Genomic DNA, 17,944 nt, shown 5'->3' with positions numbered 1-17,944 from the left:
AAGAAACGAAAAAAATGTTTTTTTTTCAATTAATCTGTTCGATACTGTATAATTTCATATTAACAGGATTTACAACATTTTGAGTGTGTCCAAATACTTCTTCACAAAATCTGGATTATCTCCAATTACAGGAGTTATTTTCATATTATTTTTTGACATCTCATCAAAGATGAAGAAATTGAGATGTCAATTAACAAGATTTTGTTTTACATTCGGCTAGATTTTTTTGTCGTTTTATTCGAAGTTCGTTAAATAGTATATCGAGGTTTATATCGAGGTTTTACTGTATTTGTGCGATAGTGACAAGCGGTTATGCAACTTGCGGAAGCTCGCGTTGAGCGTTACGTCACTTTATTTTCCTTTTCATTTCCACTTGTCAGCTTTCGTGGAAGTCTTTTTCACATTATAATGAATCTCCCACACCTCTGTGCGACCCGACAGGGCGGATATTCCACATTCTGCTCTCCGCACTGTGCGCCACATACCCTGCTCTCTGCCCACATATCAGCGCTCTCCTCGTCGTAACCGGCATTTTTGACAAATTTCGATTGAAAACTTTATGGAATATGTATTATTTTTTAAAATCTCAACAAAGATGAAGAAGAATATCGAAGTCTGGGCATTCATAGGCTGGTTTAAGTGATCACCTTTCACACGTGTAACATTAACCAATTCTACCCACGATTTATAACCACACTACTTAAATTTTTGGAAGTTCTATATCGTAGTCATACAAGAGAAAGTGACCAAGTGCATTGTTTTACAAAAACGTGATCAATGACTATTTGATAGCTTACTAGCTTAATATTGCCTTGAAAAAATCCTAAAGGATTTCAAACTCGGAAGAATAATATATTGACTTGTTAAAAATGACTAACTGCATTGGTGTTTATTTTCTTGCCAAGCAAAAGTGACTTAAATGGGCACCATGAACATTTTACGTTTTGGTAGTTGGTCACTTTCTCCTGTACGACTACGATATATATGATCCAATTTCGAAACATTGTTTTTGAATCACTAGAGACATCTATTGGTGAGATGAAAAGAAGCTTTTATTGAGCAGAAACTCTTTTATTTGTATGTGAAGGGATAACATAGCGAGGACGACCAAGAAAGACTTGGCACGACCAAATCAATCAGAACCTTAAATTTGGTCGTGCCAAAAATCTTCTTAATCGGAGGACATGTATGACTAGATTTCTGCATGTAGAGGAAGTTTGGAGTGTAATTGAGTGTATGGGAGGATACTTGATGTATGTATTTGAACCGCTAATTTAACACAAAAAATGCTTTGATCCAAAATTTGCGCAAACGCAGTTACGACAGTTAGCCAGTGGAGCGACGATATGTTCGACGTATTCACTGCAGCCCCGAGAGGGAGGACGTGCCCTACTTTCACGGTTCTGCATATTATTACGCTATGCATTAAATTCCCTACGGATTATGTCGCTCTGCGATATAAAGTTGTATCTACAAAATATTTCCCAAAAAAACTGTTTTTTTTTATCTTGACATACTTAAAAATATATTAATAGGACTGAGAATTGCTTTATTCTTTGCTCACAAAAATCGTTATATGGGGAAGATTATTATATTTTTGTGTTTATTTTTATGATTTCAATAATTTGAAAAAATAAATCAATGAATTTTTAATGCATTCGCGAAGATTTTGGGTTAATTTTGTAATTAAGGGGATACAAAACAAGACAGAATTCATTCACCGGCCGACCGCCGTAGAAGAAACACGTCTTTCCACGCCCGATTTATATAAAAAAAATGTTTTTTAGAATAAACAATATAGATTTTTTTTAACTCCATACCTTTCAATAACCCTTTTTCTTTTGAAAACCATGTAATTATTTCTAAGAAAAACTTATTTTTTTAATGCATAAATGGTGTTTTAAGAATAAAATCAATTTTCTTGAAATTTTACCTAAATTTAACGAATACTGGACCTTAACATGGTTTTATATTTGTATTTCATTTATCACTTTTTCAAAGAAACGGAAATTTTATTTCTTGAATATTTTTCGCAGATACTTTGTGGCATATTTTATAAACTTTATAAAATAAAACAACTTTGTTTTGACCACTTTTTCCAGCCGGTTTCAACAAGAACCTTGTCATCACCAGGGTTTATGTACTAATTCTAAAACATTGAAATACTCATAGTTAGGAAATTTTATATTTACTGAAACGGTTTTACATAGTAAGTAATGTGTTCAATTATATATTTTATTTATTTGTTTTTTTTTTCTCATAGTTAGGAAATTTTATATTCACTGAAACGGTTTTACATAGTGTAAGTAATGTGTTCAATTATGTATTTTATTAATTTCTTTTTTTTTTCTTGTTACAGACTGCCCATCGGTCAGTTCGGTCCTGGCCCGCTCAAGGCAGCGCCGCGGGGAGGGGGGCGATACTATGTGGTTGCTGGAACAACCCAAATTCCCCAATCCAGGTGACTATATATCTCTCACTCCTTTCAAAAACGTCATATATCAAAAATCGACAATTTTCAGTTGTGCATGTTTTCGGAATGCCCAGAAAATGTACTATATCCCAGCAAAAGCGGCATATTTTTAACTTAATATTTACCCGCTACAGGGCAGAAAGTGTGGTTTTTGTATTTTGAAGAAAACGTATTGTTTAATTATTTTTTTTAAGTATACTAAATATTTTTCAAATGGAGAAAAAACATTCAGGTTTTACCTAAAAAGATCTGTTGCACAGTAAAAAGTTCAACAAGTGGCTTGATATTTATTTTTAATACATTTTATTATATTTTTAAACTTTAAAAACGATCTCCTGTAAAATCAAGTTTTTTGATATATGACGTTGTTGAAAGGAGTGAGCGATATCTCCTTACTTTCATTGGTTTGTCGACTGATCAAGTTAAGGCAGCAGCAGGCACCTCGGTGGGTGGAGCGCTACGTGCAGCGCAGTCAAGGGATAACTGGAGAAGAGTCATTGCTTCCACAAGGATCACAGCCCTCAGTAATGAGGAATAAGACGGAGAAGAATATGTCTCCTACCTCCAACTTTCTACCCATCGCCACTTCATTCCTTTTTGCTCTTATTCCTCATGGCCTCTCTTTGTCCTGTGCCTTCATCAGGTTTTTTTTTTTAATAAGATCTTTGTGGTACTCTTGATAATTTAAATTTTTTTTTTTTGTATGATAGAACTGTTTTGAGCCAAGATGTTTTTTATGCTTCATAGATAAAGTGCTTTGTCTATGAAGCGCAGTATCAAAAATATCTTGTCCGTCAAAATTTTTTTAATAAATTTTTGATTTCAACATCTCATTACCATTGGTAAAACGTTCACTGCATTCGATAAATTGCGAAAAATTACAATATTATATGCTAAAACTATACTGAAAATATAAAATTTATTTTTGTAAATACTACACTGTTTTCTTTGTGTGTAGCATTCACGTTACATACTATAGTTTATACTCGCTTTAAGACAAGCAAGTATAAATATGAGTCGTCTAGGACACTAAAGCTGAGTTTACACTCGCAAATTATACATTCATACATGAACATTTCATTTTTTATTATTTGTATTTTTTTTTTCATACACACTGACACAAAATATTGTGTCAAGACTGTAAGGGTTTTACAAAGATATTTTTAGGTCATTTGAGTCATTATCAGCCAAATGTTAGATGCACCGAATGCACCATGTTAATGTTGATATGTCTCCTTTCAGAATGCGAGAAGCAGCTCTGTTTCCGGTACTATAGCGGCCATCCCATCAAATGCCTCCTTCAGTCCGCCAAGCTGAGTCTCGGTGACTTGCTGCGCCAGCCGCGGGCGGGGCTCGCCAGGCTCGACTCCTCGCCCCTCAAGAGGTCCAACGATCGCAGCTCCACGGAATCTATGGACAACCTGTGCTTCGAGGACTGCATCGACATCAATGATCTCAGTAGAAATGTTGACAAATGCTCAATTAGTGAAATTATTAGGGAAAGTGACCGTTGTAAAGGCGTCACTTCGGAGAATACTCTAAGTGAATCCGAACCGCAGGACAGTGTCGGTAACGAATGTCCAAAATCTGTGATAAACGAACAAGCCAACGCGTCACCAAATATAGTATCTATAGGTCAAGAATCCGGTTCTTCGGGCGTGAAGAAGAAGTGTCTGCCTCTCTCTAACATAGACGGGCAGATCTTGAACGGGGCCAAGAAAAAAGTCAAAATGAACGGGGGACTCATCTCCCCGGGCTCCGTGTATTACAAAATATGGTCCCCGAAGAACCCTTGTAAGATAATGAAATTTGTTTACGATAATGAAAATATAGTTAATTTAGCAAATATGGAAGATTCCGCTCCTCCCCTGCCTCCGCGGGTAGTGCACCGGCCGCTGGAGCGCTCGCACGCCATCTCCCCTCCGCAGGTCTTCCGGCACCAGAAACCAAAGAAGATGAGCAACCCGGAGGATTCCTTCAACTTCGAACTGATAGATATCGACGAACACTTTTTTACTAACCAAAATCAGAACAATGTCAGTAATAACGCATCCGCTATCGCCGACTTTATACCCGGAGAATTTTTTATGGAAAACAGTTGTAACGCTCTGCCTCACTCCTCCAGCATGGACCCCTTCTCCCGCGCCACGGAACCGGCCGCTCCGCTAGCCACTCCCGAAACGGAAGGAAGTTTAGGTGAATCTTCTTCCACCCATCTTTCCCACAAACTATTTTCTAATAAACGTTCTTTGGACACGCCGTTAGATGTAAATTCTCCCAAGTCGAAATCTATCACCAGAGATATAGGAACGGACAATTATATAACTACCGTTTTTGCGGATAACGCTCCCGATTCGTCGAGGACTGACACTCTGAAACGCGAGATCGACAATTCGAGTAACTCGGACGAGGCCAAAAATGTCACTCCCAATCACGTACAATCTCAAGAAAGGGCCCAAACAAACTTTTTGGAAAGTATTTGTCATCATTCGGAATTCGAAGACGAAAACAAAAACCAGGTAGAAATCAAACAGATATCCGCTATCAAAAGTCATAAACCTCTGTCCAGACAGACTTCTAACACGTCTTGCAAAACCTCTAACACCACTGGAAATCTCGCAAACGATTCTATTTGCTTAGGAGACTTAGTCAAAGACGGTCCCTCCACTTCCTCCGGCGCCGGTGTAGAAAATCTAATGGTCAACGGGAGCCATTTCGAGTCTCCGCTCGATCAACCGCACAGCTCTTCTTATTCCCCCATGAATTATGCGGACGCAGTAAGTAACGGGCTTTCCTATAGTGTCAATTCTTCGTTGCCTAGAACGTGTTCCAACGGCGTCCCTAAACCCGGAGTGTCCGGCGAGGGCACGCCCAAACACAGCTTGCTCAGCAGGAGTAATCTGATGGACGCCAGCCACAAAGGGGAAGGGAGTCCGCTGATGAGGCCCCATCCGAAGGCCCTGGCCAGAGTGGCCGGTCACACCCTGCAGTGCCCCCCGACGCCCACCCACCACGCTCGCCGGAACAGACCGATCCCCCCGCCGGATATAATGCGGCCGCCCGGCTTGAAAGCCAACCAGCCGGAGTTTGTAGCTTCTCCGGAGATAAAGCACGCGGACATCAGACCGCTGGACACCACGTTCAACGAACTGAGGCCGGTCACGGATTTGAGAATACCCGACTGCATGACGGAGCTCAGAACCTCGGAGATCAGGTCGCCCAATATGGACTACAGATCGTTAGGAGACTTCATGCTGGACAGGAGAGCTCCCGACGTCAGGTCCAACGAACTGTCCTCCGTGAGTGTGGACATGAGAGTGAGAGAATCTAGATCGAATAATTTAAGCAGAAGCGAGTCCAACGAGTCCTCTAGTAATAATTTACCGTTACCTTTAAGACACCTCGCCAGCACTCGGCTACCCTCCATCCCGGAGAGAATAAACCGACACATCCCTCTCACTTCCGATGCCGGAGCCACTTCCCAGGGACGGAGTTATACGGATTGTGACGAGCCGTTGCCTCCGTGTGAGTATACACAATAACATCTACTAGTTTACCCGGCAAGGTATCACATTGTGACTCATTTGTCTTCTTTCTCTCTTTCAAAATTTTATTTTTGTACAAATGTCAGACTGTAATAATTTTATTTTAATGACCCGATGATTATTCCGAAACCGGTAGTCACAATTCAGTGTTTATTAAATTGGTATTACACAAAATGAACAATGAATGATAAGGAGAGTGTTATATTACCATACCACAAAGTTAGGAATGCTTTTAATATACAATATATAAATATAACATCTGAGATTTGAGTAGTGTGGTTGTAAATCATGAGTAGAACTGGTGAATGTTACACGTGTATAAATAAAGTGATCACTTCAACCAAAAGCCCTGTAATTACCCAGACTTCTATATTCTTCTTAATCTTTTTTGAGATTTCAAATAAAAAAAATTAAAAGCCCATATGGAACTCAATGTGGATAGTTAAATTTTCAGATGATGTTTTGGTTTTTCACAACATTTTTGTGTGAAAAGTGTCCAAATCCCTGTACAAAAATCTTGGTTTCTCAACATTGATGAAGAAGTCTACGAAAGTCTAAGTATTTTCAGGGCTTATGACCTGCCATAGGATGGTTAAGTGATCACTTTACGCACATTTTATTTTTTCTTTCTTCTGTGTGGACTCTTCCTGATTCTTCCTTGTGCTCATGTTCCAGCGTGGGAAGCCCGCTTGGACAGCCACGGGCGGCTCTTCTACATCGACCATGTCAATAGGACAACTACGTGGTCCCGGCCGTCTCCTTCTGTGAGTGTCCTCCGGCCGCGGCAGTCCAGCAACGAGCTGCAAAGGAGACAGCTTGACCGGCGGTAAATTATTTAATATTTATTTCTTTCTTTAATGGCGTTGTAGCGGATACGCCGAGTTGAAGAGACGAGCAGAGGATAGGGCTGGATGGAGACTGACCCTGTAAGAAGCAAACCAATCGTCATAAAGATTGTAACTCAGATTGTAACTCTCGGTTAGCTTAGGCAATAAGTCAACTTTTACTAATTCAAGGCAATAAAGGGTGTATTTTCCCCGTCTGCAGTCCACTGTAACTAATAAATATTGATTAAAATAATCAATAAAAAATTTGAGAATAGAAAGTAAAATGAAAATATACAAAACATGTGTTCTACCAATAGCCACTTATGGGATTGAGGCAAAAGCAGATACTTGCAGAACAAAATCTCGACTTCGAACTTCCGAGATGAAGACTCTCCGATCCATAACCTGAAACACATTGCGAGACTGAGTAAGAAATACCGACATCCGGAGCATGTGTAAGACGAAGGATATCATGAGGTGGAGACGACAACGAAGGCGATACTGGAAGGAACATATAAACAGAATGTCAGAAGACAGACTTCCACGTATCGCCCTTCAAGGTAACCCTGAAGGGCGCAGACCCCCAGGCAGACCTCCGAAAAGATGGAAAGACAGCTGGGAGTCAAGATCCCAAGAGCGACATGCGGAGGCACAAACAGATCCCTAGGATCTACAAAAAGAAGAAGTAGAATAAAAATTTGTAAAAGTTGACGCATACTCTTGATAGAATATTATATCCATTGGTAATAAAACAGAGAAAAATTAACTCACAACATTTTGAGTGTGTGCTAATACTTATTCATTTTCATATTCTTCTTCATCTATGTTGAGATGCCAAAATGTGAAAATAACTCCTAAGCGGAGAGAACCCAGATCTTTCAACAAGTATTTGGACACACTAAATGTTGTGAATAAAAATAACTGGTCATATCATATATAACCCCTATCCGCACCCTATGGTGCATAGGGCACTGCATCAAATTGACGCAGTGTTACCTTGATCATTACTTACATGAAGGCAAGGTGATTACTCTTGCGCTTCAGGAACCAGTCCAGGGTAATATTAAATAAATATTAGAGTGTTATTCGAGTGTTATTAGAGTGTATAAATTCGAAATGCGATCTCTCAAAATAATGTGCGACAAAACGATGTATGATAGATGTGCGAATAGTAAAATAAGGAAGGAATGCAAAGCTGAGATAAGCATTATCGATAAAATTAAGAAAGGTGTGTTGAGATGGTTTGGACATGTAGAACGAATGAGTGAAGAAAGAACGGTAAAACAAATTTATGAGGCGAATGTTAGTGGGAAAAGAAGCAGAGGAAGACCGAAAAAAACATGGCACGATCAGGTATGCCAAATACTTGAAAGTGGTCAGGTTAGGAGTCGTAACAATCGGCGGGTATGTATGAGGAGATGCATGAACGTGGAAGAGGCGAAGAATGTTTGCAAGGACAGAGTGGTGTGGCGCTCTATTCTCTCTGCCTACCCCTGCGGAGAAGCGGCGTGATGGTTAGTTAGTTAGTTAGTTTTAGTTTAGAGTGTTAAATCACTAATATTTATTTTCACCCCCCCCTGGGAATCGAACCCGGGACCTTCAGCACGGTAGCTAAACACGCTGACCATTACTCCACGGAGGCAGACAATACACTCGGTCATATCATAGGCTATTTAAAAAAAATTCAAATCAGATTTACATATGTATTCATTCATGGTATTAGGATAAAATTATAATGCTCAAAAATTCAGCCGATAGATTGTTGCATCGCATGTGTGTCTCCTGTTCCAGGTACCAGAGCATCCGTCGCACCATCACCTCCCGCCAGTTTGAGTGCAGCGATGAGCCGACCACTTCGCAGCCGCCCCCGCCGCCCCCGCCCCCGCCGCCCCCCGCCGCGCACGAGAACCGCCTGCCCCACCCCGCCGTCACCATGCTGTGCCGCCCGGACTTCTACTCCATTCTTCACATGGACCAGGTCGGTGCTTCAATATCCAAGAGAGAGAGAAGAAGAGAGATCACTCAACTAAGACATTACTCTTGTTGGGTAATATATATATCCAAAATAATACAGGTTTTTTTTTTATTGAATTCTACATTTATTTATGTATATGCGTTTCGTCTTCTTAGGACATTATCAAACACTCTGTTTGTTTAGTGTTTGATAATGTCCTAAGAAGACGAAACGCGTCACATAAATAAATGTAGAATTTAATCCAAAAAACCGTGTTTTATTTTGGACATATTACCCAACAATTCAATATGGAATTCTACCAACTGTCTGCAGTCACAATAAATAAGACATTACTCCTTCTTCTGCTTGTGCCCTATCAGGTCCTCCCAATCTCGGCGATCGCTCTGACTAAGGCTTTGCGGTACTCCTATACCCCCTCTTATCCTGGTCCAGTCATATTCTTTTTTTTTAAGATACTTTTTCATTCTTTTTATCTATTTAACACACTTCGGGTATTTCTTCTCGTTCGGTCGATTGATGCCTAACAGCGGGAAGGGTATTTCAACAGCAGAAAAGAAGGAACTATCCAATGTTTAATTATTAATTATTACTGTTTTTATATGAACATTGTATACTAATATATTTTATTTTATGTCCGCCTCCGTAGTGTAATGGTCAGCATGCTCGGCCACCGTTCTGGAGGTCCCGGGTTCGATTCCCAGAGGGGGGGTCTTATAAATATAAGTGATTTTTTCACTCTAATATTTATTCAATATTCCCTGGACTGGTGCCTGAAGCGGAGGGCTGATCACCTTTCCTTCTTGTATTATCAAGATAACACTGCGTTTATGTGATGCAGTGCCCTATGCACCATTGGGGTGCGGATAAGGGTTCGAATGAAAAATTAAAAACATAATGAAAATGGCGCTACATAAATTATTTAAATTTATTATTATTATTTTACCGAACTTCTTGTTAAGGTCTTAACTATGTGTATATAATTATCAAATCACAATGCGCAAGTCTTCTTTTTATATTTGTCTTTAATTTAATTTTGCCCGTCCTAAAAACTTACTAAGTTCAACCACAGATGGTGCTAAAAAGTACGGGTGAAGGAAGGTGTCAATCGAAACATAAATATAATGACATGTAACTTTGAGAGTGACCAAAATTTGAGGAGGGCTGTTGGCAAGAATGGCCAGTGTTACAAGCGTTTAAAGTGATCACTTACACCAGCTTGTTATAGACCTGAAAATACCCAGACTTCCATATTCTTCTTCATCTATGTTAAGAATGGACAACAGTTTTACTTGTCTCCTCAGCGCCATCTGTTGGTCAAAGTGTCAAAGCTGAATTTTGTTGATAGTGTCCTTGAGGGTTTGAGTCTGTGATAATTGTTTTTTTTTTATTTTTTAATCTGGTTGATACATTGATACAATCCAATCGATTCCATGTTAAGTGAACAATAAATATGGAATATATTTATTGTTGACGTTCATATTTAATTTTTTCTCCTTCTGTATTTGATTTTTTTGCCAAGGAGGTAAGAAGGCAAACAAAAATATGGACGAAAATCAAAATAATGGGATGAGTAAATGATCAAGAGTTAATTTTTATTGTAAAAATTTTAGTACATAGTATTTATTTTTCTTTTTTTTTTATGTGTATATTATGTTTAAATAGATAAAAAATAATGTTATGACAAACCCACCTACAATTCACGTAGGGCGTTTGTCCACTACACGGAATTACACGGAATGTTACCGTCCGGCACGTCAGTTAGCGTTTCAAAACGACGATTGGCTTGGATTGGCATGTGCTTTTATCCATATTTTTTCGGATCAGTGCTCTTGATCGGTGCATGAACACGTTGCGCATAAATTCGATCACGCTTAACTGTCATAGTCGCTCTCATTTTTCAAAACCGGACTGCCGGACGGTCAAATTCCGGGTAGTGGACAATCGCCCATAAGGTGGCTTTTTCGCTATCCACAAAAAAATGTATGTGTGGGAATTTATAAATGTATGTATATGTCGTACGCATGTGTATATATTATTTTATTTAATGTTTCATCATTAACTTTGTGATAAGACATGTTACAATGATTAAAGAAAACACTTGTTTTTTACCACTTGAGTTTTATTATTGACTGCATGATTCAGAAGTTAAACTTACATCATTCAGGTCTGTAGTTATTATACAGACCTGAATGATGGAAGTTTAACTTCTGAAACATGTAGTCAATAATAAAATTCAAGTGGTAAAAAACAAGTGTTTTCTTTAATCGTTGTGTATATATTATTTAATAAATAAATGGAAATTATACAAAAAATATTCATAATTAATTTTATAATTTTTTAGGAGGCACTCTCTCTGTACAATCGTAACAGCACATTGAAGCACATGATATCCAAGATAAGACGGGACGCCTCTTCGTTTGACCGCTACCAACACAACAGAGATCTGGTGACACTTGTCAACGTGTTTGCCGACAACAGCAAGGACCTACCTGACAACTGGGAAACTAAATTTGATCGGAACGGAAAGGTACTTCATTATTTAATACCCCCTTTCGATCCTCAGATCCCCTTTAATTTTTCTCAACTTCACTCTTTATATTAACAAACTTTCAGTGTTTGTAACATTATTTTAACAATTAATTTTTAATATTTTCTTCACTAAACCTTGTTAATTAATGTTATTAACCGTGGATGGAAAAGCAATGCTTGAAAAGCACAATTTTTAACCCTTTTTTTGAGAAACTATTTATTATGCTGTTTTATGAGAGTTCCACCAACTTTGGGGCAAAGTCACCTTACTTGATTATCGGGTCGTTTTCTGGCAATGCCGATATTAAAGTGCTAGGCAACTACACTGTTGCCAATTGATTGGCATAGCAGTGAAATCTGAAAAAAAAAAGCCATAAAAATACATTTTTTTGACAACCACAAAAAATATACTCTTTTATTTATAAAATTTAATAAAAATAACAAATTTTGATAATTTGATTCGTGGTATTTTTGAAAATTACTTTCTCAACTGATGGCGCCACTATATGCTATCCTCGCAAATTTTAAAATAACTACTCATATTTGAAAAGATTCTAAGATCTTTGCATGTACACAAACTACAAAAAATTCATGCAATATGGATGTTCAGTAATGGGCAAAAAATTGTAAATGTTACATTCTTAAGTCTATAAAGTGATCACTTGAGCCAGCCAAATGCCGGGTGTGCCCTGGGAGGCTTAGACTTCTTTTGCACAAAAACGATAGATGTATTCTTGCAAGTTGAGATATCTATAATATGTATCGATATATCATCTGTAGGGTGAATAATCCAGTGTCTCATAGAGCAAATTGCTTTAAAAAATAGTGGAAAAAATAGCCCTTAGTTGGTGCATATCTAATTTAAACTTTTATAGGGCTCAGATCATAATGATGTGATGTACGCTGTGACCAAAAATATATAAATAAAATTTGTTTCGGCAGTGTAAGTTTCCAGTCTTATGATATAGGTAGTAATATGTAGCACTTTTAAGTCATATCAGCAGTTAGGTCAGTGATATTATTTATTCGGAGAGAATCTAATTCCTCTGACTTTTTCTGCGTATACTAATTCCGATAGTAAAAGAAAAAAAAGGTTTTAAAAAATACAACGGTTCAAAATTCATTATTTTTTAAATTTAATTTTCACATATCACTATTTCGTAAAACACCGTACATGAATCTAAGTTTGAATTTAATAGTTGTGTTTAAAAATGATGCGGAATGCACTGAAACACGTTTAAACACAATAGCTTTTAAGAAATAGTGGTACTTATCATGTGAAATTGAACTGTTTTAGTGCAGAGATTTTTCTTATGCTAAAGTTACTGAAGACTTTTTTGCAAGAATGATCCATTTCAAATTTAGTGATCACTGTAAGCTCAAAAACAATAGGTTTTCATACAAAATATATTCTTATTTTTCTCTAAAAATTAGTTAAATTAGTCTATTTGTGAATTTTATTGACAAATTAGAACATAAACTCACACGCTGTGATAAAACCTCAAAATATGATAAGACCGCCAAAATACACTGGTATTATGTATTACATACACTGTATTATTATTACATATATATAAAATACACTGGTTAGTATATCGACGGCCGCTCTTTTGGCAAAGTATACCTATTCATCATACAAACCCTTATCCACACCCCAATGGTGCATAGGGCACTGCATCATATAAACGCAGTGTTATCTTGATCGTTAACACATGAAGGAAAGGTGATCACCCCTTCGCTTCTGGTACTAGTCCAAGGTAATATGTATTGAATAAATATAAGAGTGAAAAAATTTACTTATTTATTTATTTATTTGACCCCCCCTGGGAATCGAACCCGGGACCTCCAGTACGGTAGCCGAGCGTGCTGACCATCACACTACGGAGGCGGACGTTGGCAAAGTATACCTATGGTCAATACATATATCGATTCTCAGCACTGACGGTTAAATAAAAAATGGATCAACGTCAATACCATAAACTGACTGCTGGATCAATTAAAAGAATTAATTCATTTTAAATACTTTTCACAAAAAGCAATATTTTTGTCTATATATTTTTGGTCAGAACTTCCAAGAAACATCTTCAGTCCTAAAACTCTTTAACCCACGTTTTCCACACTATCTTTCTTCTCTCCATGTCTTGTTGCTTCGGTGACGGTTGGCTTACTACAATACGGGTGTGTGGTGTTCTTCCCTCGCAGCAATTCTTCATCGACCACAACCAGAAGCAGACGTCCTTCATGGACCCCCGCCTGCCGGCGCCCCCCGTCCCCTCCCCCTTCGCCTCCCCGGTGCCCACGCTGCGCAGGCGGAGCCACCAGCCCGGTAGATCCGACAATAGCGACCAGGTCTTTTATTCATAGATTTGGCGTTTAATTTGTACAACTCCATTTTAATCTATATATCGCTCACTCCTTTCAAGAATGTCGTAAATCAAAAAACTTGATTTTTCGGGAGAATGTTTTTAAAGTTCAAAAATATAACACAATGTATTAAAAATAAATATCAAGCCACTTATTGAAGTGTTTACTGTGCAACAGATCTTTTTAGGTAAAACCTGAAGGTTTTTTCTCCATTTACAAAATATTTATTATATTTAAAAAAATAATTGAACAATACCTTTTCTTCAAAATGCAAAAACAACACTTTCTGCCCTGTAGCGGGTAAATATTAAGTTAGAAATATGCCACTTTTGCTGGGATATAGTACATTTTCTGGGCATTCCGAAAACATGCACAACTGAAAATTGTCAATTTTTGATTTATGACGTTCTTGAAAGGAGTGAGCGATGATATGTGGAGGTCCTTATCAAAAAGTTACATTTCCAATATTGCACAAAAAATCCTTTCAACGCAAATCTGTTCTATTTACTGTATTCTATCGAAATTTCAATTAAAGTTGCGACAAAATGTGACCAATCCTATGTTAAACCGATATGGAATCATTAAATCGTACCAAAACCTAACAATTTTACAAGCTAGAATTCCTGATTACTTCATTAGCTTTATAGATCAGTTATTATGGAAATATAACATTTTGGTGAGGACCTCTACATATTAAATATTAAAATCAAACATTGATTTTTAGAGTCTACTAAAGTGTAATTTATTATTAAAAACACATAAAAATTGAATTTGTGACAATTGTTTCGCCTTGTTATGTCATTTTCAAACTAACATCAAACATACGAATATATTGTCACAAATTCATTTATGTGTTTTTAATAATAAAATACAATTTAGTTGACTCTAAAAATCAGTGTTTGATTTTAATACTTACTATATAAACCAGGTATTTTATTGAAAATGCTTTTGTGTTAATCTATTTTGTTGATAATGTGTGAAATTGTGTGAAAATTCCTCTCACATCTGTGCCTTGCTGTATTTATCTATGTATTTTTCATCATACACGTAATTACAGATTACTAAATACCGTGCCCTCATCGGGTTTTCTCGTGCCAAGGGCACATTTTACAATACTTGCAATACTATAACATTTTTGACATCTCAACATAGATGAAGAAGAATATGGAAGCCTGGCTATTTACAGGGCTTACGACCGTCATAGGTTTGGTTAGGTGACCACTTTACATACATGTAACTTTCACCAATTCTACCCATGATTGACAACCACACTACTCAATCTGTGCAACTTCTAGATATATTGATCAAACTCGTTGCCACCTATGTTGGAATAGGAAAGCTCCAAAATTTGAATAGTGTGGTTGTCCATCATGGGTAGATATCGTGAATGTTACACGTGTGTAAAGTGATCACTCAACCAAGCCTATGACGGTCGTAAGCCCTGTAATGCCCAGACTTCCATATTCTTCTTCATCTATGTTGAGATGTTAAAAATAACTCCTAAGCGGAGATAATCCAGATTTGTGAACAAATATTTGGACACACTCAAAATGTTATACTTTATTAAAATATATTGTATTTTAAAAGCATTGTTTATTTTGTGGTGTGGTAATATAACAATCTCCTTATCATTAAATTGACATTCAGAGAGCATCCACAAGGGTCACAACCCTCAGTAATGAGGAATAAGAAGAAGAAGAAGAAAATTAGAGTTAATATTGAAAGCCGTAGATAGAAGCATCTGTAGCTTTTGAAACTAGAATTTATTCTTGATCATTTACCCATTCCTCAATTTGGCTTTTTTTCCATATTTTATTTTGACCTCTAACATCCGTCGGCAACAAATTAAAAATGTTCGGAACGATATATTGCAGTGTTCGACTCCCATATTTATTGTTAATTCTTGGGACTATCAAACCTTCGTTGTATGTAAATCGTGTATCATGGTTGTGTACTAAAGGATTTCAATATTTTTGTCTACATAGTTTGTTGTTCAACGATGATACTCATCCACAATATTCCACGTACCGGCAGTAATTTTAAATGTTTATATATCAAGATTGGATTGTCCCTTTGATTATATATATATGACTGGGCACAATTATGTTGATTATGGAACATTGCAGATTTTGAACCATTTTTAAATTTGTTTTCGTCGAATGTCCCCAAGACTTAATTCCATATCTTAATATGGATTCTACTAAAGAACAGTAAATAATCTTTAAGGTCTGTTTAGGCAGGATAAAGTACATCTTATAAAAAGTACTCCTTAGAGCCCGCAGACTTATGCTTAGTTTAGCTATTTTACCCTTCCCTTACGATGCTAAAAACTTCCGCGCGCCAAACACCATATGAGAATGTGGTTTAAAAATGGGAAAAATGTGAATATTCCTAAATTTTGCTTTTATTGACCATAGTTGAAGTTAAAATATAACAATTTTGTAATGTTAGCTATAATAATTACCTGAAAACGAGAAAAAACGACATCAAAAGTGGCCGTTATAAATGGCGCAGTGTGACACGACCGTCGCGCAAGACGACTTGCACACTACTGGACTGGCGGAGTAAACACATTACGACATGCGAAATGCATGTATATTTATAAAGCACCCCATAGAAACGTTTGTGTATTGGTGATTTTATTCCCGTTTTTTTCACAAATTATTTAATCACCGTCGCTGCAAATGAATAAAACTAAAAACTAACTAACTAACCATCTCGCCGCTTCACCGCAGGGGTAGGCAGAGAGAATAGAACGCCACACCACTCTGTCTTTGCAAACATTCTTCGCCTCTTCCATGTTCATGCATCTCCTCATACATACCCGCCGATTGTTACGACTCCTAACCTGACCACTTTCAAGTATTTGGCATACGTGATCGTGCCATGTTTTTCTCGGTCTTCCTCTGCTCTTTTTTCCACTTACATTCGCCTCATAAATTTGTTTTACCGTTTTTACCTCACTCATTCGTTCTACATGAATAACTTTCATGTAATACATAATTATAGTACGGAGGAATACAAATTAAAAAAAAATATTCTGAGCCCGTGTCTATTATATTTTATATTGATATTCTTATTTTAAAAGTCGAGTTGTAGTAAATATATATCACCGGGAGTGGAAGGTTAATGACTTTATGGATAATGGAAGCAGCTTACACAGCTATATTGCAAAATACTCAATGTTCCTTTGACCGAACGAAGTATTTGTTGATTTTGTTTCATGTTTTTCTGTATTTTTCATCTTGTAGTTCATTGCATGGTTTCATATAGTGTGTGATTTGTATTTTTTAATTTTGTTTTGACCACGTTTTTTATTCAGACATGTTAATAATTGTTTCTCAAACCTTTTAGATACTAAACTATCCACTTAGACAACATATAACATAATTTAACCAGTGATGGGATTAAAAATTTTCAAGAATTTTTGAATTACCTAACGTCCAAGTGACTCTGAAATCTAGCTACGGCTTATGCAACACCGTTTATCATGTCCCTACTCAGGCTTCAACTTTATAAGTTTCATAGCCTATGCCTACTTGTGAGTGGATTTACTCTTTATGTTTAAAGTTACTATAATTTCATGTAATTCATGAGTGAAAATTTTAGGCAAAAACACTCGCTAAATTTTCAAGAACCGGTTCGTTCTTTAGGTATATCCCTACCCCTTTATTTATCTGTTTTTTACTCTGCACATAAACAGAACATTCACATAACAACTGAGAATGCTCCAAATGCTGAAGCGTATATCTTTCTAGATATTCTTTTTACTAAGTGCAATTCCGCCTCCGTAGTGTAATGGTCAGCACGCTCGGCTACCGTTCTGGAGGTCCCGGGTTCGATTCCCAAGGGGGGTAAAATAAATATAAGTGATTTTTTCACTGTAATATTTATTCAATATTACCATGGACTGGTACCTGAAGCGGAGGGCTGATCACCTTTCCTTCATGTGTAAACGATCAAGATAACACTGCGTTAATATGACACAGTGCCCTATGCACCATTGGGGTGCGGATAAGGGTTTAAAAAAAAAAAAAAAAAAAGTGCAAAAACTTAACTGAATTTTTCCAACATTTTCTTTCTTTCTGAGGTTCAAATATTTTTACAACGTGGCAGACCAAGTTAACCGAGCGTGCTCCGATACATGATTTCAATCGGAGTATTGAACTGAATTTAACCCAACAAAACACACTAAACATGAGCATCAAGATTCTGTTCAGATGCAGTTTAT

General features: G+C 37.1%; 1 protein-coding gene across 3 annotated transcripts in view; it reads left to right on the top strand.

Annotated features, from left to right (window-relative positions):
• LOC148310564 (E3 ubiquitin-protein ligase HECW1-like) overlaps positions 1 to 17,944 on the top strand; it is a 220,867-nt gene that overhangs the window by 73,380 nt on the left and 129,543 nt on the right. For 2 of the 3 annotated variants that reach the window (XM_088258163.1, XM_088258165.1), the window contains 6 exons: positions 2,360 to 2,461; positions 3,716 to 5,998; positions 6,694 to 6,844; positions 8,637 to 8,823; positions 11,162 to 11,347; positions 13,552 to 13,698. In XM_088258163.1, the coding sequence (XP_088114289.1) occupies positions 2,360 to 2,461; positions 3,716 to 5,998; positions 6,694 to 6,844; positions 8,637 to 8,823; positions 11,162 to 11,347; positions 13,552 to 13,698 (3,056 nt within the window). The remainder of the gene's footprint in view (positions 1 to 2,359; positions 2,462 to 3,715; positions 5,999 to 6,693; positions 6,845 to 8,636; positions 8,824 to 11,161; positions 11,348 to 13,551; positions 13,699 to 17,944) is intronic. The other variant, XM_088258164.1, reaches the window with a different exon arrangement.

The sequence above is a fragment of the Brachycentrus maculatus genome, unplaced genomic scaffold (genome assembly GCF_059751285.1).
Source record: "Brachycentrus maculatus isolate JH-2025_06_01 unplaced genomic scaffold, ASM5975128v1 h1tg000091l, whole genome shotgun sequence".
Lineage (NCBI taxonomy): Eukaryota > Metazoa > Arthropoda > Insecta > Trichoptera > Brachycentridae > Brachycentrus > Brachycentrus maculatus.
Note: the sequence above shows the minus strand (reverse complement) of the source record. Positions and strands in the feature narration are given on the sequence as shown.